At 38.5% G+C, this 27,597-nt stretch overlaps 2 protein-coding genes across 4 annotated transcripts; both read left to right on the top strand.

The window, feature by feature from the left end:
• Positions 1-4,844: 4,844 nt before the first annotated feature.
• Positions 4,845-8,272, top strand: LOC131342221 (uncharacterized). Of its 2 annotated transcripts, none has more exons than XM_058372904.1 (5): positions 4,845-5,039; positions 5,777-5,837; positions 6,028-6,348; positions 6,451-6,753; positions 6,924-8,272. In XM_058372904.1, exons 2-5 carry the CDS (start codon positions 5,810-5,812, stop codon positions 7,163-7,165), a joined length of 894 nt encoding a protein of 297 aa, XP_058228887.1. In that variant the 5' UTR covers positions 4,845-5,039; positions 5,777-5,809; the 3' UTR covers positions 7,166-8,272. The 2 variants fall into 2 exon arrangements, with proteins under 2 accessions (XP_058228887.1, XP_058228886.1); XM_058372903.1 differs by having other exon boundaries at positions 4,846-5,031; positions 6,924-8,271.
• Positions 8,273-23,592: 15,320 nt separating this feature from the next.
• Positions 23,593-27,441, top strand: LOC131342361 (uncharacterized). Of its 2 annotated transcripts, none has more exons than XM_058373137.1 (5): positions 23,593-23,853; positions 24,249-24,308; positions 24,429-24,752; positions 24,877-25,188; positions 25,335-27,441. In XM_058373137.1, the coding sequence occupies exons 2-5, from the start codon at positions 24,272-24,274 to the stop codon at positions 25,511-25,513; spliced, it is 852 nt and encodes a 283-aa protein (XP_058229120.1). In that variant the 5' UTR covers positions 23,593-23,853; positions 24,249-24,271; the 3' UTR covers positions 25,514-27,441. The 2 variants fall into 2 exon arrangements, with proteins under 2 accessions (XP_058229120.1, XP_058229119.1); XM_058373136.1 differs by having other exon boundaries at positions 23,595-23,853; positions 24,426-24,752; positions 25,335-26,575.
• The last annotated feature ends 156 nt before the right edge of the window (positions 27,442-27,597 follow it).

The following is a 27,597-nucleotide window of genomic DNA, read 5'->3' as shown; positions in this document are numbered from 1 at the left end:
ACACGCACACACACGTACAAAGAGGAAGAAACGCACACACACGTACAAAGAGGAAGAAACGCACACACACGTACAAAGAGGAAGAAACGCGCACACACGTACAAAGAGGAAGAAACGCGCACACACGTGCAAAGAGGAAGAAACGCGCACACACGTACAAAGAGGAAGAAACGCACACACACGTACAAAGAGGAAGAAACGCACACACACGTACAAAGAGGAAGAAACACACACACGTACAAAGAGGAAGAAACGCACACACACGTACAAAGAGGAAGTAACATGTTCTCTCAAAAAGTTTCAAATCACGATTACTGCCAAAGTATAAACAAAAATAGTCCGGGTGGATGCGGAGTCTGTAAAGTCTGCCCTAAACATACACTGAGAGAAGTTAAAAAATATATAACGCTGAAACTCTCGCTTGGTTCATTTCACTGTTCATTTCACTGTTCATTTCGCTGCCGGATAAAAGTCATGGTTTTCCTCAAAGACCTTTTTTAGACGAAAACGCACAAGGACGAAAACTGTGACAAAATCTATTAATTTCAGACAGATTCATGATGTCTGTAGAAGGTTTTCAAGATGGTGATCTCTCCCTCCACATCAATTCAGTACACCAGTCTGATGCAGGATTTTACCAGTGTCTCATCCATGATGAATCTTACGAAGGGGATCCACGAGCCATGTTACTAAAAGTCGAAGGTAAGCTTAAACCATATTCTAACATTTATTTAAAACCCAAGAAAAATGAATGACTTTGTTTATGATCATGTCAGACAACAGCTCAATTACATGCTTATTAATGTTAACGATTCCAGTTTCCCTAATCAATTTTTTTTTTAAACCAGGGATACAACCATTAACCACCACTTGCAATGAAGTGGTCATCCTGGCTGTGCTACTTGGATTGGTTGGCTTTATAGACATCACTGGAGCAATCTTTTACATTGTGAGAAGATACAGAAAAAGTCGCGCGCAAAAAAATAAAGAGGAACAAAGGTTTCTTCAACCTAATCAAGAACAGTAGACAGTGATCTGGCCAACTGCTCTCCTAAAATGTATATCTTAAACGTTTAAGCTAGTGCTTTGTTACAACATGTGAGGTATGGGTTGTGTTGTGTGCCCTGTCCTATCTGTTGTACTTATTCCTTCAGGTTGGTCCACTCCGTATTCCAGCCTGGGCTTTTCTGATGATCCAGCTACTACCACCTAATCATAATGGCAACCCTATAAAGCTGGGCTGGGACACAAGCCAGTACCGGCAGCTTTGTTGCTCACTTCACATTTGGTGTTTGTGTTGTTTCATTTAGTGTTTTTGCTTCTGTCGATCCGGTTTCTTTCTACATTGTAAAACAATGCTGAAGGCGGCCGGAATACACAATAATGTCCTTTGAACAGTGGATATTGAGATATGTCTGCTACTGATGCTCTGTAAAGCCTTCATAACGGCTATAATCTGAGGTGCTGTTAATTGGTGATTTCTGAGGCTGGTAACTCTAAATGAACTTCTCCTCTGCAGCAGAGGTCAGTTTTGGTCTTGCTTTACTGGGATGGTCTTCATGTGAGCCAGTTTCATCATGGTGCTTGATGGGTTTTGCAAATGCACTTGACAATACTGTTCTTGCAAGAACTATTCCAGAACACCTGACCTTCGTGTCTTAAAATAACAACTGACTGGTTTTTTGGTGTCATTACATATGGATTACTTAAGTCCATGTGTTATTTCATAATTTTGAAATCTCCAGTATTGTAGTATATATATATATTATAGTATAGTATGTGTATACACTACCAATACTATACTATAATGTATATACTACAATATCAATATATATATATATTATATATATATACACACACACAAAAATCAGGTAGTAGGGGTGTGACTGGCATTTCTGTTGGGGTCTGTGGGATTTGTCTCTGTTTTTTGTTGGTGAGTGAGGTTAGGGAAGGTCATTGTCTTCTTGTTTGTTTCTTTTTTTGTGTGTAGGTTACTTAGTCCCTAATTCTGAGTTTTTCTTTTTGTTATTTTGGCCATGGTCCACCCTGAACTCTTTAACTGTGTTGTATATATCACTACATTATAATATATCCACCTTATTTCACTGCTGTGTTGTGTGTCGTTACTCCCAACACTGGGGCATCATATTAATGTCTTCCATCTCCTTTAAATATATAACCCCGTGCCGTTTCTCACGCTGTGGGTCCCAACCCTAGACTGGGTCATAACAGCTTTTTTATCCAGACATTTTAGAATTTAGAATTTTTCTGACTGGTTTTACATTGTACACATTTATAGTCACTTTCCGTGTTTTTTATGGGCCATAACAAGTGTACTGAAAGCAATTCTGTGAATTCCATCTTGTTTATTCATATTTAACTATTATTAAAGTGGTATTGTTAGTTTAAAAATACGATTCTTGACTTTTATTGTGCATTTTCAGACAACTTAAGTGAATTCAAACAGCTCTAATAGGAAACTCTGTTATCTCCTTACAGTTATTTCAAGTGTACAACCCTGTCAAAGATGATCAATCCCATCAATAAAAACAATGGGGAGTGGTGGGGTAACAAAATTTCACATTTGAACTTGGCAATCCAAGAAAACCCTGAAAGAAAAGGGCATCTATGAGTCAATTATACATTCATTTATATTTATATTTATATATAAATGTACATATTTCATGTACATTTATATTATACAGGGTTTGTTTCCTAATTAAAAATGGGAGAAGAATCTTAAGACTGTATCTGCATGCTATTTTCTAAGCACATGTTCCAGTCGGTGTATCAGAAATTTTGGCTTAAATATATATACACTACTCACAAAAAGTTGGCTTTTATATTTGGCTTTTGGGTGAAATTTATGGAAAATGTAAAAAGTTCACACTACAATGATATTATATCATGAAAGCAGGGCATGAAAGTAGAAGCATGCAATGGTGATTTCCTCATCTCAAACAATTTACTGAAACGAAAGCCAACAACAGTGGTGGGTATACCACAACAAAAAATATCAATGTCTCAATAGTTTGTCATGTGCCCTTGACCATCAATTACAGCTTAACAACGACATCTCATGCTGTTCACGACGTCTTGTGTTGTTCATGCAGGGGCACAATGACTGGATTAATGATGTTATTCAGGTATTATTGGCTTGTCACTGTACCATTCACAAGATGTAGGGCAGTTCTGTATTGAGTAGACACACCTGCCCAGACTGTAACACCACCACAACAGTGGCTGATGCATAGCGCTCTCCTTGACGTCTCCAACATCGTTGGCGGCCATCATTTCTGCTCAAAGTGAATCGACATTCCTCAGAGAACAGCACTGAGGCTCACTGGTCCCTCATCCAGCATAAATGCTCCCTGGCCAGACGCCTGTGCCTGGTGGTGTGGTCAGGTACCCTTGCAGGTCGTCCAGCACGCAAACCACGCTGATGTAAACGGTTTCGAATGGTTTGACGTGACACTTGGGTGCCTCTCACCTCCCTTAAATGTGCCTGGAGTTGAGTGTCATTCATCAACCGGTTCTGCAGGTTACTGTTCACAATGAAGCGGTCATCATTGTGGGATGTGGCCAAAGGACGTCCACTTCTATGCCTTTCTGTGACTCTTCCAGTCTCTCTGTATCTCTGTCACAACCTGCTGATGACACTCTGTGACACTCTAAGCTCAGTGGCCACTTCCCTCTTCCATCCTGTTTGAAACTTCGCAATGGCGAGGTACTGTTGATCAATTGTTAGGTGTCGTCTTGGTCTCATGATGTCAAAATGTGAACAGCATGATGAAGAGGACTGTTTAAATACCAATTCTAATTGAACCAGAAAATGTATTGGTCGATTCATGGATCAAACACCAGTTGTGAATTTTGCCGTTAAGCACCTTGTTAGAGAACAGCAAGTTATGCAAAAAGTACTGAAACACTGAATAGTTGGACATTTTCATTTAAAAGTAAAGAGAAGGTCAAATTAAGTTCACCTGTAAAGGTTTAGTGCATTTTAGGGTTTTTTAAAAAACTTTTTGTGAGTAGTGTGTGTATATACATACATTATATATATATATACATATATATATATATATATATATATATATATATATATATATATATATATATATATATATATATATATATATATATACGTATATATATATATATATATAAAATATATATACGTATATATATATATATATATAATATATATATATATATACGTATATATATATATATATATATATATATATATATATATATATATATATATAAAATAATATATAAATATAATATAATATAAAATATATATATATATATATAAAATATATATATATATATATAAAACTCTCCTGTAACCTCTTTAGTCGGACAGAGGAAGACTGGGCAGTTTGTTCTGTTTTTGTTCTGACTGTTTTTGTTCTGCCTCTTTAGTTTAAGTTATAGTGTGTGTGTGTGTGTGTGTGTGTTGTCTGTAAGTGTTTAAAAGGGTTGCTTGTATTATTGCTGTGTGTGACCTTGGAGCTAATTTACTGAATCAACCAGCTCCCTTCCCCTTTCTTTATTTCCATCCATGATGACATTAAACACATTTGTTGCTATTTGTTATTTCTGGCGTTTCAATACTGACTGTACTGCAACCGAGATACTTGTTCATTAGAACTTTCAGTCAGCTATTTTTAGTGAGTGTAGACACAGGCACAGACCTCGAGTCTCTGTGTCCTGCTCCTCCGTGGTGATGACGGCGCACGGTTAAATAAACATAACAAACCAATATGATAGGGGGGCGGGGTTTGCAAGGGGGCGGGGTTTGCAAAGGGGCGGGGTTTGCAAAGGGGCGGGGTTTGCCCGCTGTCACTAGTGGAAATGACCCCCCTGCCTATATTAAGCAGGGACGAGATGTTTGGCGCACCAGTGATCCTCTAAACACCGTAAGGGTCAGCAGTCTGTTTGTTCCACAACGCGAGACGACATCTTGGCACTGCGGTCAACAATCAGCGAGAATAAAGTTGAGAGAGACTGGGAGCAAAACAGCAGGTGAACTGGTTTGTACTTTTTCATTACCCGTAAATCTAGCGAGATGAAGCAGGTTTAACTTTTTAGCATCAGATGCGCGCTAGCATCTGGAGTTCAGTAGAGTTTTATATGCTATCTTTCAGGATAATGATGTGTTTCTAGGTGTCCGGAGTGATAACTCGTCACTGTCCGTGTTGGTCAGTTTAGGAAGTTGAAGCTGAGCGCTGGGATTAGTTTCCGGAAATCCGAGACTAACTTTTTCGAGGCGAAATCCGAGGGGACCAAATGATAGATATGAAGCTCATTTTTCAGTACAGTTATTACCATTATAAAACGCGCAACTCTTAGAAATGTTATGTTTTATTGTGATTTCCAAACACAACTTCTTAAATACCAAGAGCCTCGGTGCCGGTGTAAAGTGCGCATGCGCAGAACAGTTCTCTAGCAATGACATGAAATTTTCTTTAATTGAAAATTCAATTAGGTATTTTGTTTATGAAATCAAAATTGTTGTGTAGCTACAACTGTGTGGTATTTTTTGGGGAATTGTAAAGGTCCCAGTGATGATAGCAAAAACAACAGATTGTGATCTTTAAACACACACCAGAGTTTGCTCTTGCCTTCAGATTCTTTCTTGTGTAAATGTTCAGAATGATGCTACCTGATTTGTACTTACAGGAGTATGGGTGAAGGACGTATTCAAAGGCTACTCTGTTCTATTCCCTTTGGTGAAATATATAAAATAACTACAGTTTTGTTATTACAGGATAAGTGCGCAGGAACGTAACTCCTGTCCAGTATGAAGGTCACAGGCATCCTCCTGATGGGTAGGTCTCAGTGTTCATATTGTATTACGCTGGCATCAGTACTCACCACTGTATAGTCGGCCTATAAGCCCTTCGGCCATGCTGGTTAATGCCCCTTTACAATGTCATATTGCCAATAAAAGATTTTTTCTTGTTCTTCTTTTGTTCTTTTTCTTCTTATTGGGTTCTGATTTTCTCTTTGCTTCATTAGTTTGTCTGTCCGTGATGCACTCCCACACTTTCCCGGACATATCCGCCATAGTGGACACGGGTCCCGTGTCTCTTCCATGTACCTGCTCTGGTGAAGAAGTTGAGTGGACCATCTTCTCCCCCATTAAAGCCACCATTGCTGGATGTCACCATGGGGTGTGTGAGATTAAGCCACCTTTTAAGAAAAGCTTTTCGTTCTTGGGCAATACCAGCAGTGGAAATTTCTCCATAAGCATCAATTCAACTCGCTACAACGATCATGGCATGTACAGATGTACCTGTAATGGAGTACAAGTTAGTGCAGGAAAACTACATGTTTATGGTAAGAGTATATAACAGATATCTGACAGGCCAGTTTGTGTCGACTTTAAAAATAATATCAGTATAAATATAATTAATTATGAAATTTCCTTGCCTCTGTTAGACCCTAGGATTGTGACGGTTGTTGAAGGGAACAACATCACCCTCCCCTGCTATGGAGACACTCGGCTTGATGCTGAAGATGTTCAGTGGAAGAAAGATGGGAAATATTTGCCGGGGTACGCTTCTGCAAAGCCCAGTGAAACCTCAGCAGGCAGATTTTCAGTGTCAAAACAAGGCTTTCAAAATGGCGATCTCTCACTCCACATCAGTTCAGTTAGCCTGTCTGATGCTGGATTTTATCTGTGCCTTATTCACAGAGAATCTCGAGAGGGAGACCCACGTGCTGTTGTCCTAATGGTGGAAAGTAAGTTTATCCTTTTATGTAACTATCAGAAATTTCTTTATTCTTAAAAGTGTTTAAGTGGACACTTCCACAGTTCAGACACTTCTAGCTAAATATTAAGTAAGTCATTTTTTTCAGTCTATAGACATTTCAATTGAAATAATGTAAAACTTTTGTTTTAACCTCTTTAGAACACCAACCGGCGCACCAACCACCCACAACGCCCAACTGCTGCACACGATATCTAGGAGTAGCAGTAGCACTGGTCCTTGCAGTCATTTTCGGAGCGATTATTTACATGAGAATAAAGGACTGCAAAAAACCTGGAGAAGAGAGATCCCAAAGCACTAGAGAAGTGATACCCACCAGTTCTGTACAAGAAGAATCCCCAATGATCCTAAAAAATTCTTCAACATGTATAATCCAGGATTAATTCATACTTAAAGCTCTGCCACAGTGCTTCTTGTTTTATTTTACCAACTTCAGCACAATTATTATTGTTTGTCTTCTAAGGCACATCTGTATTTCATCTCATTCTAATATGAACTCTTAGTTGTTGTCCACCCCTCACCCCCACTCCCGTATTTTTCACAAATACGGATGATCAATCTTTATCTGAACAAATATGGGCTCTAATCCATAATATACATATCAAAGACACTTAGCTGTGATGTTCAGGGATATACATACACTGTAGGCAGCATCTGACACTTTATTACTTTAAGACCAAAACAGACAGCATCTTGCACTAAGAGGAAAAAATGAAAGTTCTGGTAAAAAGAGTAGACGACACATCAGTTGTTTCTATCAGAATTAGCTCACATATATCGTGTAATTAAATGAGAACGCTATAAAACTTAATATTTCACTAAGTACAGCCGTTGGCACCAAAGCATTAAAATGAGCTTAGAGAACTTAGAGTTTATTACCAGCTACAGTTCATGGGACAAGATGAAAAAAATCTAAATGTAGAGGCTTTGGTCTGCCCAATTATTTTACTTGCCAAGGTAATTTTTTACCTAGGTTTGCTCTAGTGATGTTTGAAAAATAAAGCAAGCAAAGCATTGTAATTGAACCAATCATTAGCGTCTTCGAAATCATGTGACCAAATTAATCGACTCCTTCTGTGGCGTGTCTCAGTCGAGGCCTGGGGACAACAGTGGGTCAAAAAATATTTACAATTGATGCGTGTTTTTTGTTGAAAAATCCTCCTGAGACTCCACCCTTTGGCTTGTGTTCTCTGGGGTGGACCTTTGTCCTCATGCATGACCTTTGACTTTTCTGAGCGATGTGATACGTCTTACAGCTCCTTACATTGCACAGTGCTTTGTATATTTGCCTATTTGTTTTTAGTATTTTTGTATATTTGTATACTTTGTGCAATTTTCCTTTTTAGTTGGTTATCTTCTGCATTGTCTTTTTAAGTTTCTCTATATCTTTCATAATTTCAGGTCACCTTGCCTTGATATTATCTTTTTCTTTAGCTGCTATATTTTATCTTAACTTATCTGATCTGATCTTACCTTATGATTTTTTAACAATTATTATGAAATAATAAATTTAGTTTTAAAATCTGTTCCATTGTTTTTCTTTCAAAGTATTAGTCTTTTTATGAACATCAATAAAAGTGGACACCAAGACCATCTTAATGTACTTAATGACTCCATGTTCCAGTATAATTTGTTTCATTTCTAGTAATTAGGCACTAATAATATTGTAGTGAACAGTTCTATGCACACACACTATTCACACTGTTCAATACAACCAGTGATACACTGATCAGCCATAACATTATGACCACCTACATAATATTGTGTTAGTCCCCCTTTGGCTGCCAAAACAGCCTTGACCCATCAAAGCATGGACACCACTAGATTCCTGAAGGTGTGCTGTGGTATCTGGGACCAAGATCTGCACCAGGAGATCTGTTAAGTCCTGTAAGTTGCGAGGTGGGGCCTCTATGGATCGGACTTGTTTGTCCGGCACATCCCACAGACACTCGAATGGATTGAGATCTGGGGAATTTGGAGGCCAACACTTCAAACTTCTTGTGCTCATCAAACCATTCCTGAACCATTTTTGCTTTGTGGCATGGCGCATTATCCTGATGAAAGAGGCCACAGTACCGTTATACCGTTATATCAAATACCATTTCCATGAAAGGGTGTACATGGTCTGCAACAATGCTTAGGTTGGTGCTACGAGTATGTGTGGATGTAACATCCACATGGATGGCAGGACCCAAGGTTTCCCAGCAGAACATTGTCCAAAGCATGACACTGCTGGTTCACCACTGTTCCTTCCTTGGACCACTTTTGAGATGGATACTAACCACTGCAGACCAGGAACACCACACAGTTTTGGTGATGCTCTGATCCAGTGGTCTAGCCATCACAATTTGGCTCTTCATCAAACTCGCTCAACGCTTGTCCATTTTTCCTGCTTATAACACATCAACTTTGAGGAGAAAATGTTCACTTGCTGCCTAATATATCCCACCCAACAGATTTTCTTAACTAAGTTTCTTAATGGAAATAGAACATTGTTTTCTGGTTCCCCGAACATTCGCCTACCATTTCCCTAACGTTCAGGGAACGTTTAGAGAATGTTTGCCTAATATTCTCCTAACGTTCCCCGAATGTTTGCCTAATGTTCTCTTAACCTCACCTCATTATTCATTTTACATATAAATAAACATTCAAATATTATAAATTATAAATGAAATAATCAGTCAAATCATGTTTTTTATTGATCATTTGTTTTAATTGTGAAGAAATGACCCTCTGCTACAATGTAAAGTAGTAAGTAGTGAGTGTACAGCCTGTATAACAGTGTAAATTTGCTGTCCCCTCAAAATAACTCAACACACAGCCATTAATGTCTAAACTGTTGGCAACAAAAGTGAGTACACCCCTAAGTGGGAATGTCCAAATTGGGCCCGATTAGCCATTTACCCTCCCCGGTGTCATGTGACTCGTTAGTGTTACAGGGTCTCAGGTGTGAATGGGGAGCAGGTGTGTTAAATTTGGTGTTATCACTCTCACACTCTCTCATACTGGTCACTGGCAGTTCAATATGGCACCTCATGGCAAAGAACTCTCTGAGGATCTGAAAAAAGAATTGTTGCTCTACATAAAGATGGCCTAGGCTATAAGAAGATTGCCAAGACCCTGAAACTGAGCTGCAGCATGGTGAGCAAGACCATACAGCGGTTTTACAGGACAGGTTCCACTCAGAACAGGCCTCACCGTGGTCCACCAAAGAAGTTGAGTGCACGTGCTCAGCATCATATTCGGAGGTTGTCTTTGGGAAATAGACGTATAACTGCTGCCAGCATTGCTGCAGAGGGTGAAGGGGTGGGGGGTCAGCCTGTCAGTGCTCAAACCATACGCCACACACTGCATCAAATTGGTCTGCATGGGAGTTGTCCCAGAAGGAAGCCTCTACTAAAGATGATGCACAAGAAAGCCCGCATACAGTTTGCTGAAGACAAGCAGACTAAGGAAATGAATTACTGGAACCATGTCCTGTGGTCCAATGAGACCAAGATAAACTTATTTTGTTCAGATGGGGTCAAGCGTGTGGCGGCAACCAGGTGAGTACAAAGACAAGTGTGTCTTGCCTACAGTCAAGCATGGTGGTGGGAGTGTCATGGTCTGGGCCTGCATGAGTGCTGCCGGCACTGGGGAGCTACAGTTCATTGAGGGAATCATGAATGCCAACATGTACTGTGACATACTGAAGCAGAGCATGATCCCCTCCCTTCAGAGACTGGGCCACAGGGCAGTATTCCAACACGATAACGACCCCAAACACACCTCCAAGATGACCACTGCCTTGCTAAAGAAGCTGAGGGTAAAGGCGATGGACTGGCCAAGCATGTCTCCAGACCTAAACCCTATTTAGCATCTGTGGGGCATCCTCAAACGGAAGGTGGGGGAGTGCAAGGTCTCTAACATCCACCAGCTCTGTGATGTCATCATGGAGGAGTGGAAGAGGACTCCAGTGGCAACCTGTGAAGCTCTGGTGAACTCCATGTCCAAGAGGGTTAAGGCAGTGCTGGAAAATAATGGTGGCCACACAAAATATTGACACTTTGGGCCCAATTTGGACATTTCCACTTAGGGGTGTATTCACTTTTATTGCCAACGGTTTAGACATTAATGGCTGTGTTGAGTGATTTTGAGGGGACAGCAAATTTACACTGTTATACAGGCTGTACACTCACTACTTTACATTGGAGCAGAGGGTCATTTATTCAGTGTTGTCACATGAAAAGATGCAATAAAAAATGTAGGTCTATTGCTTGCTAATTATGTGAAGTTTTTGTAGTTTTAATAATAATAATAATAATAATAATAATAATAACTTCATATTTGCTTAAAATAGTTACCATAATAGACTGCCAAATGTAATAGTACAGCTCTTTAAGTTATTTTTAATATAGTATCATTCAGCATTTATTTACCACTAGATGTCGCTGTGGAAACACACTACATCGGGTACTCATATTTGATACTCAGTTAAAAATTTTCTAATACAATGTGGTAACCATTTTAAATTCCTATGTGGTGCAAATTTCAGGGCCAATGAAATTAAATTTTCCGCCTTTAGTGTCTTGAAATTCTTCTGTGTTGCTCCTAAAAATAGAATGAAATAATCACTGTTATTCTCTGCATTGTAACTTGTACATTGTATATAAATTCAGGTTAAAGAATTTGAGTTAGATTTGAGCTACGGAATTAATCAGTTGTTCAGAACATAAAAAGTATCGATAAATTTTAATCTACAATGTAATGTGCAACACGGTTATCTTTTATATAACCATTTTTAATATAGCAATGTAATTTAGAACAAAGCTCACCTATCACAATAGGGCAAATCCTGAGGTCTTGGAAGGCAAGTTTATTTTTTCTCCCTTTCAGGCTGTATGCACTCTGCACTTCATTTGCCGCCCCTGGATTTGCTCCACCAAGGGAGCGTAGGTAGTTTATCTAAAAAACATGTTAAATAAATAAATAAATAAACAAAAATACATGTGCACGTGAACAAAATTGTTGGTACCCTTACATTAAAGACAGAAACACCCACAATGGTCACTGAAATAACTTGAAACTGACAAAAAGTAATAATACATAAAAAATTTACTGAAAATTAACTAATGAAAATCAAATGAAAAATGAAATAGTTGCTTTTGAATTGCGGTTCAGCAGAAGCATTAAAAAACAAACTAATGAAATTGGTCTGGACAAAACTTGACCATAGGGACATGTTAAACTAAATTGTGTCCTGTAATTAGTATCACAGGTGTGTGTACATATATGTGTATTTTGATGTGAGCATTTTATTTGTTTTTGGATAAAATTATCTGCTTTGGATAAAAGTGTCTGTAAATGGAATGCAATTGTAAATAATTACTGAAAGCATAAATAAATGTGTATTATATAATATAGTACTATATTTATTATCATCTTTCTCCTTTTCTCCTTCAGTTCTAATGTTTGGTCAAATTGTTGAAGCTCTTCATTTTCTAAAATTTGCTCCTCTGCCTCTCCACCTGGCACAGCCACAGCTGTATTCTGTGCTGCATACAGAGGATGTCTCAATAAGCTCTTGCAACTTTTGCAAAACCTTTGTGCGATAGTCTATAGAAACAAATTAAACATGGATTCAGTTCCTTAAACATGTATGCGTGATTGTGTCAAAGAGCTGCTCTTGTAGATTACTTATGGTGGCTTCCTCTGATGAGGTCTGTGCCTGTGGATATTCAAGAGGATATAACATAATATCTATCCAGCATGTAATAAGTCATTATTTTCCCTTTGCTGTCCACTATTATATTGCTGTGTATAATGCAGACTCAGCTGCTAAAACACTAAACCCCATTCTCTGAACTAAATGTTCAGTCGCCTAAACCCATTTGTCGAGACAATCACTGTTTTGGCAAAACCTTAAACAAGTTCTAGTAGTAACGTGCAAATCTTATCCACTCTTTCTGCAAAATGCTAAACACACACTCACTCATCAAAACACATTTCACACTGTGATGCACTCATGCTGCAAAACATGAGCAGCAAGTTAAACATAGCAACGACACAGATGCCATTGTTTACACACAACAAATCAAAACTGTTCACACCTTTTTCTAATGATATGATCAAAGCACAAAATATAAGACCGGCAGAATGCACAGGTGTTTTGTTTTCCACACTTGGTTTAACCATGGTTTGGTTTTTGTTTCGTTTTAGGGAGGCTGGGAAGAAGATCCAACCTAACTTGAGCCACTAACTAGACATTTTGAAATGAGAATAGGTAAGTAAACCTACCCTGTTACTGTTCATTCAGAAGTTGAATACAATTAATATAATGTTTTGAAATATAAATTCCCCAGCCTTCTGTATATAGTGTACATGTGTACTGAACATGCATACAGTTTATACAGTATTTGTGCACATATATGTATGTGTGAGAGCTAAGACAAACTGCTGTGCACTCCACTGTACACTAAACATGCACAAAGACACAAGATAGTAATGTTTTGCATTTGTCACATCCATGTGTAGTTGGAGTGTATGTGGCTAATCATTTTATGGTTTATGCAGAGTTCTGAAGTGTTTGCTTTTGCTAGATAAGGGTGAGGTGAGGTGTGTGTGTGTTTCAGAGCATCAAAAGCACTCAGATTTGATCTCATGACATTCCAAATCATGCCCAATGTCCTAACCACTAAAATTTGCAGCTGCACAACATTTCCGAGTGAACTGTAATGGGAATTTCACATAGAGTTTCTGTTCTTTGGGTTCACCATAAAACTGCTGTATTTATACAGTATGAAAGTGCTGAATATACAAACATACTGTATTATTTACAATGTACAATATGTTTATTATAGGGATTTATTTATTTGTTATTTATTTCTTTTTACTGAAATTTGAAAAATGCTTGTATTGTATACAATAAACATTGGACAGAGTAGGTTGTATTTTCTGAGGAGGCTCAGGTCCTTCAACGTCTGCAACACCATTCTGTGGATGTTCTACGAGTCTGTGGTATCTAGTGTCATTTTCTATGCAGCGGTCTGTTGGGGAAGTAACATGAAGGTGGCAGAGAGAAATAAACTGGACAAACTAATCAGGAGGGCTGGCTTTGTACTTGGCATGGAGCTGGACCCAGTTCACGTTGTTGTTGAGAGAAGAATGCTGTCAAAACTCCATTCAATCCTGGACAATCCTTCTCATCCAATACACTGTGCTGGTTGATCAGAAGAGCACATTCAGCCGGAGACAGATCACTGCCAAGTGTAGCACTGAGCGCTTTAGGAGATCTTTCATCCCTGTGGCAATAAAACTGTACAATTCCTCCCTTTAAGTGTTTCATGTGCAATTTCATGCGCAATACATAATAATGGGTGCTATAGTAATTATAGACCTTTCATGCACATTACAATTTCACCATTTTTTCTATCATGTACAATATTACAGCTCTACACTATTATTTGTACAGTATTTGTACAGTATATGTATTTATTTACTCTATTTTACAGTTTATAAAACAGTGTATATATTTCTTTCTTCCTCTCTTATTTTCATTAGAGCAACTGTAACATGGCAAAGGAATTTCCCCCTGGGATTAATAAAGTTCTTTGAATCTTGAACCTCAACAATGGGCAGCAGGGGATGTGAGAGTACTGTGATATGCCATGAGAGTATCGTGATACGTATTGTGGGTGGTGTATTTTTCGCTTCGGTTTTTGAAATCGTTACACCCCTAATAGGGAGTACAGTAGAGGGCTGAGAACACAGCCTTGTGGGACTTCAGTGCTGGGGCTAATTGTAGCAGTGTACAGTTTTTGTCAGGTACTTGGGGCATCCATATGTTTATTAGATGTGTATATATTTGTTGTTGGGTAAAGCTTTTGATTTGGTATTAGTTTTACATTGCTTATGAAATTACTATTTTCTTTTCTTTTTTTTATTCATTTTTACAGCAAAAAGAACAAGACATGGCAAAAGAAACAGGAACATATATACACACACACACATACATACATACACACATATACAGTGAGGGGAAAAAATTCTTTTATCCCCTGCTGATTTTGTACGTTTGCCTACAGTGTGAGGCAGAATAACAACAAAAAAATCCAGAAAAACGCATTTCAGAAAAGTTCTACATTGATTTGCATTTTAATGAGTGAAATAAGTATTTGATCCCCTATCAATCAGAAAGATTTCTGGCTCCCAGGTGTCTTTTATACAGCTAATGAGCTGAGATTACAGTAGGAGCACTCTCGGGGAGTACTCTTAATCTCAGCTCATTAACTGTATGAAAGACACCTGTCCACAGAAGGAAGCAATCAATCAGATTCCAAACTCTCTATCATGGCCAAGACCAAAGAGCTGTCCATGGATGTCAGGGACAAGATTGTAGACCTACACAAGGCTGGAATGAGCTACAAGACCATCGCCAAGCAGCTTGGTGAGAAGGTGACAACAGTTGGTGCGATTATTCCCAAATGGAAGAAACACAAAAGGACTGTCAATCTTCCTCGGTCTGGGGCTCCACGCAAGATCTCACCTCATGGAGCTTCAATGATCATGTGAACGGCGAGGAATCAGCCCAGAATTACACTGGAGGATTTTGTCAATGATCTCAAGGCAGCTGGGACCATAGTCACCAAGAAAACAATTGGTAACACATTACGCCGTGAAAGACTGAAATCCAGTAGCGCCCGCAAGGTCCCCCTGCTAAAGAAAGCACATGTACAGGCTCATCTGAAGTTTGCCAGTGAACATCTGAATGATTCAGAGGAGAACTGGGTGAAAGTGTTGTGGTCAAATGAGACCAAAATCCAGCTGTTTGGCATCAACTCAACTCGCCGTGTTTGGAGGAGGAGGAATGCTGCCTATGACTCCAAGAAGACCATCCCCACCGTCAAACATGGAGGTGGAAACACCAAGGGGACAGGACAACTGCACTGCATCAAAGGGATGATGGACGAAGCCATGTACCGTCAAATCTTGTTTGTGAGAACCTCCTTCCCTCAGCCAGGGCATTGAAAATGGGTCGTGGATGGATATTCCAGCCTGACAATGACCCAAAACACACGGCCAAGGCAACGAAGGAGTGGTTCAAAAAGAAGCACATTAAGGTCCTGTAGTGGCCTAGCCAGTCTCCAGACCTTAATCCCATAGAAAATCTGTGGAGGGAGCTGAAGGGTCAGCCACAAAACCTTAATGAATTGGAGAGGATCTGCTAAGAGGAGTGGGCCCAAATTCCTTGAGATGTGCGATGTGTGCAAACCTGGTGGCCAACTACAAGAAATGTCTGACGTCTGTGATTGCCAACAAGGGTTTGCCACCAAGTACTAAGTCATGTTTTGCAAAGGGGTCAAATACTTATTTCACTCAATAAAATGCAAATCAATGTATAACTTTTTTGAAATGTGTTTTTCTGGATTTTTTTTGTTGTTATTCTGCCTCTCACTGTTCAGATAAACCTACCATTAAAATTACAGACTGATCATTTCTTTGTCAGTGGGCAAACGTACAAAATCAGCAGGGGATCAAATAATTTTTTCCCTCACTGTACATGAGACACAATAAAATAAAATAAAATAAATATAAAATATATATATATATAAATATATATAAATAAAAATATTTATATATAAATAAAATGTAATATCAGATCAGCTCACTGAACAAACATTCAATACAGAGCAATTCTACCTCTAGATTGGTGATCAAAGAGAAAGGGGATTGTCGGAAAAAATTACATAGATATCATACATCATACATTAGCCTAGTTATCGATCACATATCAAATATCTACCAAATATCTATCGAAATTATTTAGCTTCGGATTAATAATAAGCTTTTGAGTAATGCAAGTACATCAAATATATATCCTTTATACTATCAGGCTTTGAAGCTTTTGAGCTTTTGATTAATGCACATGTGTAACTTTCATAATCATCAAGCAGTGCTGAGATGGGTGAAATAGAGGAGATGTTTTTGTGCTGAAAAGTGCAAATGTAAGGGGAATTTCACCAAGAATAGTCACCCAGACAGACATAACCTAGGCATCTTATGAGCTTTAGCATTGCTTAATAAGCAACAGAGGAGCACATTTAGTTCCAGACACAAAGAGTTAAACTTAGAAATGGAAGTATGGTTTTCCGAGAAATTGAAGCACATCTAATTTTGACACATCTAATTTTGACACATCAAAAACATCGAGGTTGGTACGTACGTACGTGCACAGCACATTGTTGATGTACACATCAAGTACCCGAAAGGTTGTGTGAGGTCATCAAAGGGAGGATGATTTAATTTAGGGGCGGTATCAGGACAAATAAGAAAATATAGTAAGTATGTTAATTAAGGATGGAGGGATTAAAAGTATACATACATTGAGTATAATGTGGAAACGTCTAGAAATATTTAAATTTGGAAAAGGAGGCGCCATGGGGTGCCTGAGGTATAAGAAGAGGGGAATTTTTGGGTTTTTTTTAGATCGGCTACTCTCTTCAGAAATGCATGTGATTGACTGCATCTCTGAATAAAGAAACCTGCTTCTTCTCATCTGCTGACTGAGATCTCCTTCATTTCGGCTGAGTATTTGATTATTTGATAGTTTATTGAGTTCATTTGGTACGATTGTTGAAAATAATAGAAATTGGTACTGTTAAAGATTCCACCCTGTGATATGTCCACTCGGAGGGGACTCTGAGTTCCGACAGGATGCCGGAAGTGCTGGGCGGGTGGGGGGTTTTAAGAAGGCAGGTCATTCAAAGACAGCTGGGTCAAGTTTGAGAGTTTCAACATAATCACAAAAGGGCCGCCAAATTTTACAAAAAGTAGTATTTGGACGCTGTAGAGAGTACCTAATTTTCTCTCATTTGATGAAATAGAGAACATCTCTAATCCAGCGAGTATGACATGGGGGGTGAGGACTTTTCCAATTCAATGGGATTAGACGCTGAGCCAAAAGAGTTAAAAATGCAAGTCAGAAAAGTAAAAGGGCATAGAGCAGTCAGGTGGCAAAATGCCAAACAACCCAGTAAGTGGACATGGTGGTATATCAACAGATGTAATGGCAGACAGTGAGGCAAAGATCTGTTTCCAAAAGGATGTCAGAGCTGGACAAGTCCAGAACATATGAATTAATGGACAGGTTGATCCAAGCCTACCTTCTCTTGGACCAGTGAGCTCTATGGGCTAAATTAGTATTTTAAGGTTTAATATTAAAATCATCTTAACTGTTTTCTCATCTTCCTTTCTAGTGGCATGTGTATTGGGATGGTGCTTCACCCCAGCAAGATTGTTCTCCCATTGGAAAAAAATGACAAAAAGCAACGACAGCAGGCATCACAATCACAAAAGGCATCGTCTCAGCTGCCAGTTTGTCTGTTAGCTGTTGTACCATGGATGGATGACGTACACCATGAAGTTATCTCCATATAACTCTTGTTTGTGCAACAGCTAAGTCATCAGCTCAGTGCTATAGCTGTTGTATTCCACTGCCAAGTTAGGTGAAAGAAGAAGGCCAAAGGCAACACTGAATGTCATGACATGGTCATACAATTGATCCAGAATTCCCTTTAATACAATCTTGCCAATGTACGCAGCAAACTGCAGCAGTTCAGTTGCCTATCTGTGTCTTCTAGATGCCTTGGTTTCTTGCAAGACAGCTTGGAATGCCAATTATCCACCTTTAGGTAACAGTTACAGACAAAGCAGTTTTTTTCCTTATATACAGTTAGCAGTGGCATGCAGTTGAAAGGGGCTGGTATGAAGGGAAAGGGAGCCCACCACACACGCAATGACGTCTCCATACAGCTGTGCAACAAGGGCTTGGAAAGGTATAACGACCTATCTCTGCTAGCAGAATGTCCATGACAAAGTGGGTTACAAGCCAAGCTAAATGGCTACTAGTTAATCCCATAGTTGTTTATATGTAAATATCCCATTTGACTGCTCTAGATACAACGCATCTACTATCATCATTTTAGATGCTGCTAATCATTCACACTAACAAAACAATGAATTTTTATTGATAATGACACACCTTTATTGTTTTTTGTCTTTATCCTAGGATGGGTAAGTCTATTGTCAATGTGTTGTCATTATAGGGTATTGTTTGTAGAATTTTGAGTAAAATAAAGAATTTAATCAATTTTGGGATAAGGCTGTGTGATATTGATAATCATTATATTGATATTGCTTATACACAGTTGTGAGTAGTTCCAACACTTTACATTCTATAATCTAACAGACCTGGATCATCTCATCAGTTGACTAGTAAATTGCTTCCTGACCTGAAACGGGACCTTCCGCTGGGGCCTTCTAGGAAAAGGGTAAGCAAACACTAACAACATTGTGCGTGAGCGCCCTCTACTGCCTGATCATGGTAATGTAGCATGTTCTCAGGCTTGTGGAACTACGGGTGAATGAAATTAAACTCAGTTTTAAGCTTTTAATTGTGCCCACACGATTTCGTTGGAGGACTGTGTGTGTGTTCGTCAAAATAATATAAATTAGTTTCAGTTTTAACATGTCTATCTGTTAATGCATGTTACCTCAAATCGCATATTTAATGTTAAGGTGAATTCCTTTATCAAAAACTCCCTAATGGTTATTTAAACAAACCTAAAAAATAACCAGTAGCGAACGTTCTGTATAGATCTTCTGGGAAGGTTAGTTTTCGATTATAAAATAAAACCTAGAAATAACCATTAGAGAACGTTCTGTATAGGTTCTCTGTGGGTTGTAAAAAAAAAAAAAACCTCCCTGCAACATTCTGGTTACAAAAAAATAACCATTAGAGAACGTTCCAAAAACGTGTCTGTCTTAAAAAAAAGAAAAAAAAGAAAACAAGTACAGAGCACCTTTACAAATAAATTACCAAACAAGAAGAAGAGGAATATATATACACACATATACACACATACATACATACGTACACACACATAGATGCATACACATCACCAATTATTAATATTGTATTTTTCAAATAGGTTGAATGTCTTTATTGCTTTAGAATTTTTGGAACTTTTAATAGACTCTATTAAGAGTATTTCTTAATTTCACAGATGAAAACAGGTAAAAGTGGTTTATTGCTAGTATATTTACATTTATGAATATAAAATTTTGCTAAAATAAAAATTAGATTCATAATATCATATCTACCTATCTATCTTCTTTGTTATGTTCATAAAAACCAAAAACAATATGCCTGAGAGAAAAAGAGATGTTTGGGAGAAGATTATCTTGTAGAAGAACTAAGATATCAGACCAGAATTTTTCAACGTGTGTACAAGTCCAGAATAAGTGAGCTAAAGTTTCTGGAAGGCTATTACAGAAAGAGCAGCTGGTGTCGATATCCTTTTTGAATCTATGTGAAATAAAAGATTTAGCTGGGTAGTATTTATATAGTGTTTTAAAAGAAATGTCTCTTACTTTATTACTTAAGATATATTATACGGTAAGGACCAGACCTTTTTCCACGGTATATCACTGACAAAACTATTCCAATAAGACACAACATAAGGAGCAGAGACGGAAAGTTGTTGAAACAGCATTCTAACATTTTTGTTGTGTGACTGGCTGACAGAGAAGCATATCTTGCCTACATTTGTTTGAATGGGGTCCATATTTGGGACAACAGGAGTAGAACAGGAGAACCCTTTCAGCAGTGTTTTGATGCCAGAAGGAACTGCATCAATTACAACAGAGAATTCTCTAGGGCAATGAGTTAAAGTGCAAATTTAGTAAAACGGATAACATGCAAAAAAAAAAAAAAACTTCTTGACTTGTTCACAGGGCAGTTAGACATCATAAACGATAAACAACAATCTGTCACTCACCTAATGTGAAGGTTGGTGCTGTTTAGCATTGACTAAGCGCTGTATGTCGGGCTGAAGTGAGGAAAGTTGCAAGCGAAGATCAGGCTCGACGTTAAGCTTATTCCGGTATTTTGTCTTGAGTGCCACCAACGCAGAAAATCCTGCTTCACATAAATATGTTGTCTGAAATGGCATCAAAAACCTCAGAGCTTTGTCAGAAAGATCAGGATACTCTGAGAGAGTATGAATCCAAAAATCCGTCAAAGTTTTGTGAGAAAACGTTAATTTTAAAGCACTGTCACAAGATAAGTCAGTGAGGCTGTCGTGGTCTTTTGCACTTAAACTTGTGACGGCTCCCTCACACAAGTTTGCAAAAGGATTTTCAATCCAGGTAACCTGAACATCTGGAGATAGAAAGTAGTCACGCAGCTGGCTCTTCAGTCCTTGGAGATGCTCTTCAATCAGCTTTTTAACTGAGGTGGGCAGGCTCGTGGCTTCTGACAAAAAATGTGACAAATTCTCAAACGATTCGGATTTTGATTTGCAAATTCGCCCGGCCCAAATGTCCAGTTTCTTTATTGTGGCTTCAATTTTATTTTGGACTTGAAATGCTGTCACTGATTTGCCTTGAAGACTCAAGTTCACTCCATTTAGGTGATTGAAAATATCAGAAAGGTAGGACAATTTTGCAAGCCACTCAAAATCACTGAGGCGGTCCGAAAGGGGAAAATTTGAGTCGGATAAAAAAAATCCGTGCTTCGTTGCGCAATTCAGACAAGTAAGCACCCGACCTCGTGAAAGCCATCGTACCTCAGTGTGTAACAGAAGCTGAACATAGTCACTTCCCATTTCTTCACAGAGAAGTCGAAACAAACATGACTGAAGGGGCCTAGTTTTTATGAAATTGACTATTTTAACAACCTCATCCAAGACACATCTCAGATCTGTGGGCATCTTCTTGGTAGCTAGTGCCTCCCGACGTAAACTGCAGTGGATGGAGCTCATAAGCGGCGCAACTGTTTTCACGCGCACAACGACTCCGTTGCGATGCCCCACCATGGCTCTTGCTCCGTCTGTTCTCAGACCCACGCATTTAGACCAATCGATTCCATTTGAAACAATAAATGCATCCAAAATATCAAAAATGGCTTCGGCAGTTGTTTGAGCCGGCAGCGGCTTACAGAAAAGGAATTCCTCTTGTAATTCTCCATTATGAACATAGCGTACAAAGGCAAGGAGGTTGGAAAGGTTTGCTATATCGGTCGATTCCTCCAACTGTAGGGCATAAAAGGGACTCTCTCGAATGTGTTTAACCAACTTCTGAGTTATATCATCTGCCATTTCATTTATTCTTCTCTCAACCGTATTGTCCGAAAGTGAAATCAGATTTAACTGCTTGCGGGCCTTTTCTCCACACATCACGCCAACCATTTCTTTCGTGGCAGGTAAAATCAAAGTTTCACCAGTTGTGTGCGATAAGATACCTCCACTGCTTTACTGTTGTCGTTGCCAGAGAAGGCAGTTTCAAGAGTTTTTTTCTTGCTTTGATACTCTTTAAGTTTGTTCTCAAAAAACTCAGTTGGCTTGGACGCATATTCACTATGTTTTGTTTCCAAGTGCCGTTGTAATTTGCTTGGTTTTAAAGCTTCATTTGACAAGACTTCTGAGCATACAACAGAGCGGTAGCTCGTTCTCCGCTCCCACACGTGAAACCTAGCGCTAGGTACTTGCTGCTATATTTTCTTCGTTTAGGTTTATTTTGAGTCTTTTCAGTGTCCTGCTTACTTGTGGATGAAGAAACGTCTGTATTTGTCCTTTTCAGCGATCCCGTTGACAACCATTTATCCATGTTTACATCTGTTTTAGCATGTATGCAGCAAAAATATGTTAGATAGCCTAAATTGGCGGGTTGTTATTAAACAACGAGATCAACGAGATGGAATAGTGCATAGTAACAGTTTATTATTAATTTTTCGTTAATTAAATTATGATATTTAATTATGACTACACATTTTTCATACATTAGCAATATGATTATTTCTATTGATAATAACTAGCGGCCCCCCTGCAATACCGTTGTGGCCCACAGGTTGAAAACCACTGCTCTAGGGGATATAAGTAGAGAATAAGCTGTGATAAATTCTGTGTAACTATATAACTGTCCATCCGGCTTAAATAATTGACTGACTAAAGTAATGCTATTACTGAACCAGTTTTCAAAGAAAATGCTTTTGTTCGTGTATGTAATGTTCCTGTTGTTCCAAATATAACATGTATGCGGTGAAAAGTTATGCTTAAAGATAAGAGACCAAGCGAGCAACATCTGTCTGTGAAAGTTCGATAGTTTTATGGGAATTTTGAGAATGTCATAATTACAGACCAAAAGAAATTTCAGACCAAAAAAAAACATAGGAGGGACTAGTATTCCATAATGAAGATGGATTGAATAAAAAATTCTTTAACCAGTTTATTTTAAAAGTGTTGTTGAGGGTTGAGAAGTCTGAAAGATTCATGCCACCACATTCTACAGAATTGATTAATACAGATTTTCTAATATAGTGAACCTTTCTTTTCCATACAAAGTCTGATAGCATTCTATCAACTCTTTTTAGGGTACAAATATCCACATAAAGCGACTGAGCGGCATATGAGAGCCTGGACAGACCTTCAGCCTTTGAAAGAAGGATTCTACCTTTTAAAGATAAATCTCTCTGAAGCCATGAGTTTAATTTTCTTTGAGTTTTATCCGCAACAGGAGAAAAAATTGTTGGACATCTCAGATTGGGATCATTAGTTATAATAATTCCTAGATAAGTAACTTGACTTTTAACTGGAATATCACAAATGGCAGTAGTGGAGGCCAGAAGCTTCAGAAAAAGTGTTTGAACCTGTCTTAAGAGTCGCGCGTCAGTGACGTCACTTCACTGCTTGGCCAAAGAAGGGCATTAGGTTGAGAAGAAGTGGACCAATGGGGACTTTTATCCCGCCCCCTAATCTGCATAAAAGCTGTGATTTTTGGGATAACAAACACTAGCATGCTGGAAATAACAAACTAGCATCTTTGTGATTCACGTGTTTTATTGATTTTTACGAGTACGATACTTATGGCACGGATTTGACGCCTACATGCACGTACTACGTGTAACGTACCGGTCACGTGACTATATAAAGTCGCCGGTGTTTTATAGCTGACAGACATATGGCTCGGCAGCGCGGTGGCTGCATCAGGTCAAGCTGTTCTTTGATAAAGGTTTTGGACTTTATATTTTGCATCGGTAAGTTTTCTTCTTCTTCTTTTGTAATTGTTCTACGTCGTCTGAAGTCTTTAATGAAGCGATTGTATTTTAATAATTTACTATATTTTATAATTTTGAAGAAATACTCTACCTGAAAGAGAGTCTGCTTGGTTCATTTCACTGTTCATTTCGCTGCCGGATAAAAGTCATGGTTTTCCTCAAAGACCTTTTTTAGACGAAAACGCACAAGGACGAAAACTGACAAACTCTGTTAACTTCCTGTTGACACGACTAGCAACGAGACCTCGTTTATATTCATTATCGATTATTTTAATACATTTTGTTGCTCTAAGTGTATGTGAAAACAGTAGACGCTTAGCGCGAGTCACGTGACCGGTTCTCCCTTATAGCATATAAATATGTCATGTTTGTAGGGCCGTTGTTGTGAGAGAACACCATGAAGCTGGTTTTAAGCACGAGCATGTCCCTGATTGGTAAGTGTCACCGTTTTTAATCCCATACTGTGTCCAGATTATATCCAAATGTAGACAGGATTTTTTTTCTGATTTAATTGTTCAAAATGTCTAATCTAGTTGGCTTCCCTTTTCCAGTAGTTTATCTGTTGATGCAGCCCTGCCAGACGTTCATCGTCAGAGAGGTCTTAGTTAATGAACCTGTGACCTTCCCGTGTACCTGCTCTGGAAACCAGTCAGAGGTTCTGTGGACCCGCTTCATTCCCAGAAAAGCCGACATCGCTACATGTCACAGCCAGACATGTCGGATTGAACAGCGTTGTCTTAGAAGATTTTCAGTATCAGGTGACGCGAGTAGAGGAAATTTCTCCATGAGGATCAGTTCAGTGGTCTACAATGATGCTGGCTCTTACAGGTGCACTTGTGATAAAGCTGTAGCTACTGAAGTAAAACTAAGGGTTTATGGTAAGTGTGCCATCTTTAAGGCTCTTATATGTGAAAACTGTTACTGAAAAGCAAAGTACTGATACTAATTTATATACAGAATATATTTGTTTTTGTAAAGCTAAATAATTTGTTTATCTTACAGTTCCAACAGTTATAAAGGCTATCGAAGGGGAGAATATCACCCTCCCGTGCTACGGACTCACTCACCAAAGTGTTAAAGATGTAAAATGGATGAAAGCTGGACGACTGTTCCTGCTGTTCATTCATAACAGATCTGTGACCCATGAGGAAGCCTCAGCAGACAGATTCATGATGTCTGTAGAAGGTTTTCAAGATGGTGATCTCTCCCTCCACATCAATTCAGTACAACAGTCTGATGCAGGATTTTACCAGTGTCTCATCCACGACGAAGCTTACGAAGGGGATCCACGAGCCGTGTTACTAAAAGTCGAAGGTAAGCTTAAACCGTATTCTAACATTTATTTAAAACCCAAGAAAAATGAATGACTTTGTTTATGATCATGTCAGACAACAGCTCAATTACATGCTTATTAATGTTAACGATTCCAGTTTCCCTAATCAATTTTTTTTTTAAACCAGGGATCCAACCATTAACCACCACTTGCAATGAAGTGGTCATCCTGGCTGTGCTACTTGGATTGGTTGGCTTTATAGACATCACTGGAGCAATCTTTTACATTGTGAGAAGATGCAGAAAAAGTCGCGTGCAAAAAAATAAAGAGGAACAAAGGTTTCTTCAACCTAATCAAGAACAGTAGACAGTGATCTGGCCAACTGCTCTCCTAAAATGTATATCTTAAACGTTTAAGCTAGTGCTTTGTTACAACATGTGAGGTATGGGTTGTGTTGTGTGCCCTGTCCTATCTGTTGTACTTATTCCTTCAGGTTGGTCCACTCCGTATTCCAGCCTGGGCTTTTCTGATGATCCAGCTACTACCACCTAATCATAATGGCAACCCTATAAAGCTGGGCTGGGACACAAGCCAGTACCGGCAGCTTTGTTGCTCACTTCACATTTGGTGTTTGTGTTGTTTCATTTAGTGTTTTTGCTTCTGTCGATCCGGTTTCTTTCTACATTGTAAAACAATGCTGAAGGCGGCCGGAATACACAATAATGTCCTTTGAACAGTTGATATTGAGAGATGTCTGCTACTGATGCTCTGTAAAGCCTTCATAACGGCTATAATCTGAGGTGCTGTTAATTGGTGATTACTGAGGCTGGTAACTCTAAATGAACTTCTCCTCTGCAGCAGAGGTCAGTTTTGGTCTTGCTTTACTGAGATGGTCTTCATGTGAGCCAGTTTCATCATGGTGCTTGATGGGTTTTGCAAATGCACTTGACAATACTGTTCTTGCAAGAACTATTCCAGAACACCTGACCTTCGTGTCTTAAAATAACTGACTGGTTTTTTGGTGTCATTACATATGGATTACTTAAGTCCATGTGTGTTATTTCATAATTTTGAAATTTCCAGTATTATGTGTATGTGTATACTACCAATACTATACCATAATGTATATACTACAAATTATTTTTATATATATATATAAAATAAAAATAAGGTAGTAGGGGTGTGACTGGCATTTCTGTTGGGGTCTGTGGGATTTGTCTCTGTTTTTTTGTTGGTAAGCGAGGTTAGGGAAGGTCATTGTCTTCTTGTTTGTTTCTTTTTTGTGTGTAGGTTACTTCGTCCCTAATCCTGAGTTTTTCTTTGTTATTTTGGCCATGGTCCACCCTGGGGCGTGTGTGTCCACCTTATTTCACTGCTGTGTTGTGTCGTTACTCCTAACACTGGGGCATCATATTAATGTCTCTTCCATCTCCTTTAAATATATAACCCTGTTCCATTTCTCACGCTGTGGGTCCCAACCCTAGACTGGGTCATAACAGCTTTTTTATCCAGACATTTTTCTTTATTTCAAATTTTACATTGTACACATTTATAGTCACTTTCTGTGTTTTTGCAGGTCAAACAAGTGTGATTCTGTGAATTCCATCTTATTTATTCATATTTATGTATTATTAGTTATTAGTTAAAAAAAGGTTTTTTTAAACAAACGATTCCTCACTTTTTTATCGTGAGTGTTCAGACATTTTCAGACAATAAAAGTGAATTCGAACAGCTCTAAAAGAAACTCTGTTATCTCCTTAGTCATTTCAAGTGTACAACTATTTCTAAGGCCCTTTCCCATTCAGATTTGACCTGGCCCGCCTCCCTTATAAACCCAACCTGGCAACTGAACCTCAGCAACATCATCTCCAAACCACTCACACTCACCTTCTGTCTTGGAGCTCTGATTACCTGTTTTGTTTTTGAGTCTTACAGCTCACCTTCTATCATAGGAAAGTTATTTCTACCTACTTAGGACCTTATTCCCTATGCTTTGTACACTCTCTGTGATATACCTTGGGTTTTTGTACATTATAGTATATAAAAGTTTATATTAATTTTACAATTGGTCTTTTTTTTTACTTTCCCATGCACCACATCTGTATTACATTCATGTGCATGTAAAGGCAGACGTCCCAAAACTTTTGGCAATATAACGTGTGTTTAAAATAACCATACAAACTTCACCGCTTGATATTCAGACATTAGACAGACATTCGGAAGCGGTAGTTTAGGGACCGTCGACAAATTTCTGTACGACTGAAATGTGGTACTTGCCCCAGTTATTCTAATTTCTTCTTAAATATACATATGGCACGCGTCATTGCAAACAGCTTTTGTTTATTTATAAATAATTTAATTAATAGATAGTATTAATTATGTATCATGTGAATTAATTTATTTTTTAATAAAAAAAAATACTATTTCTTTAATAGGGTCTAGGTCATGTG

Source organism: Hemibagrus wyckioides, linkage group LG21 (assembly GCF_019097595.1).
Source record: "Hemibagrus wyckioides isolate EC202008001 linkage group LG21, SWU_Hwy_1.0, whole genome shotgun sequence".
NCBI classification, from domain to species: domain Eukaryota; kingdom Metazoa; phylum Chordata; class Actinopteri; order Siluriformes; family Bagridae; genus Hemibagrus; species Hemibagrus wyckioides.
Note: the sequence above shows the minus strand (reverse complement) of the source record. Positions and strands in the feature narration are given on the sequence as shown.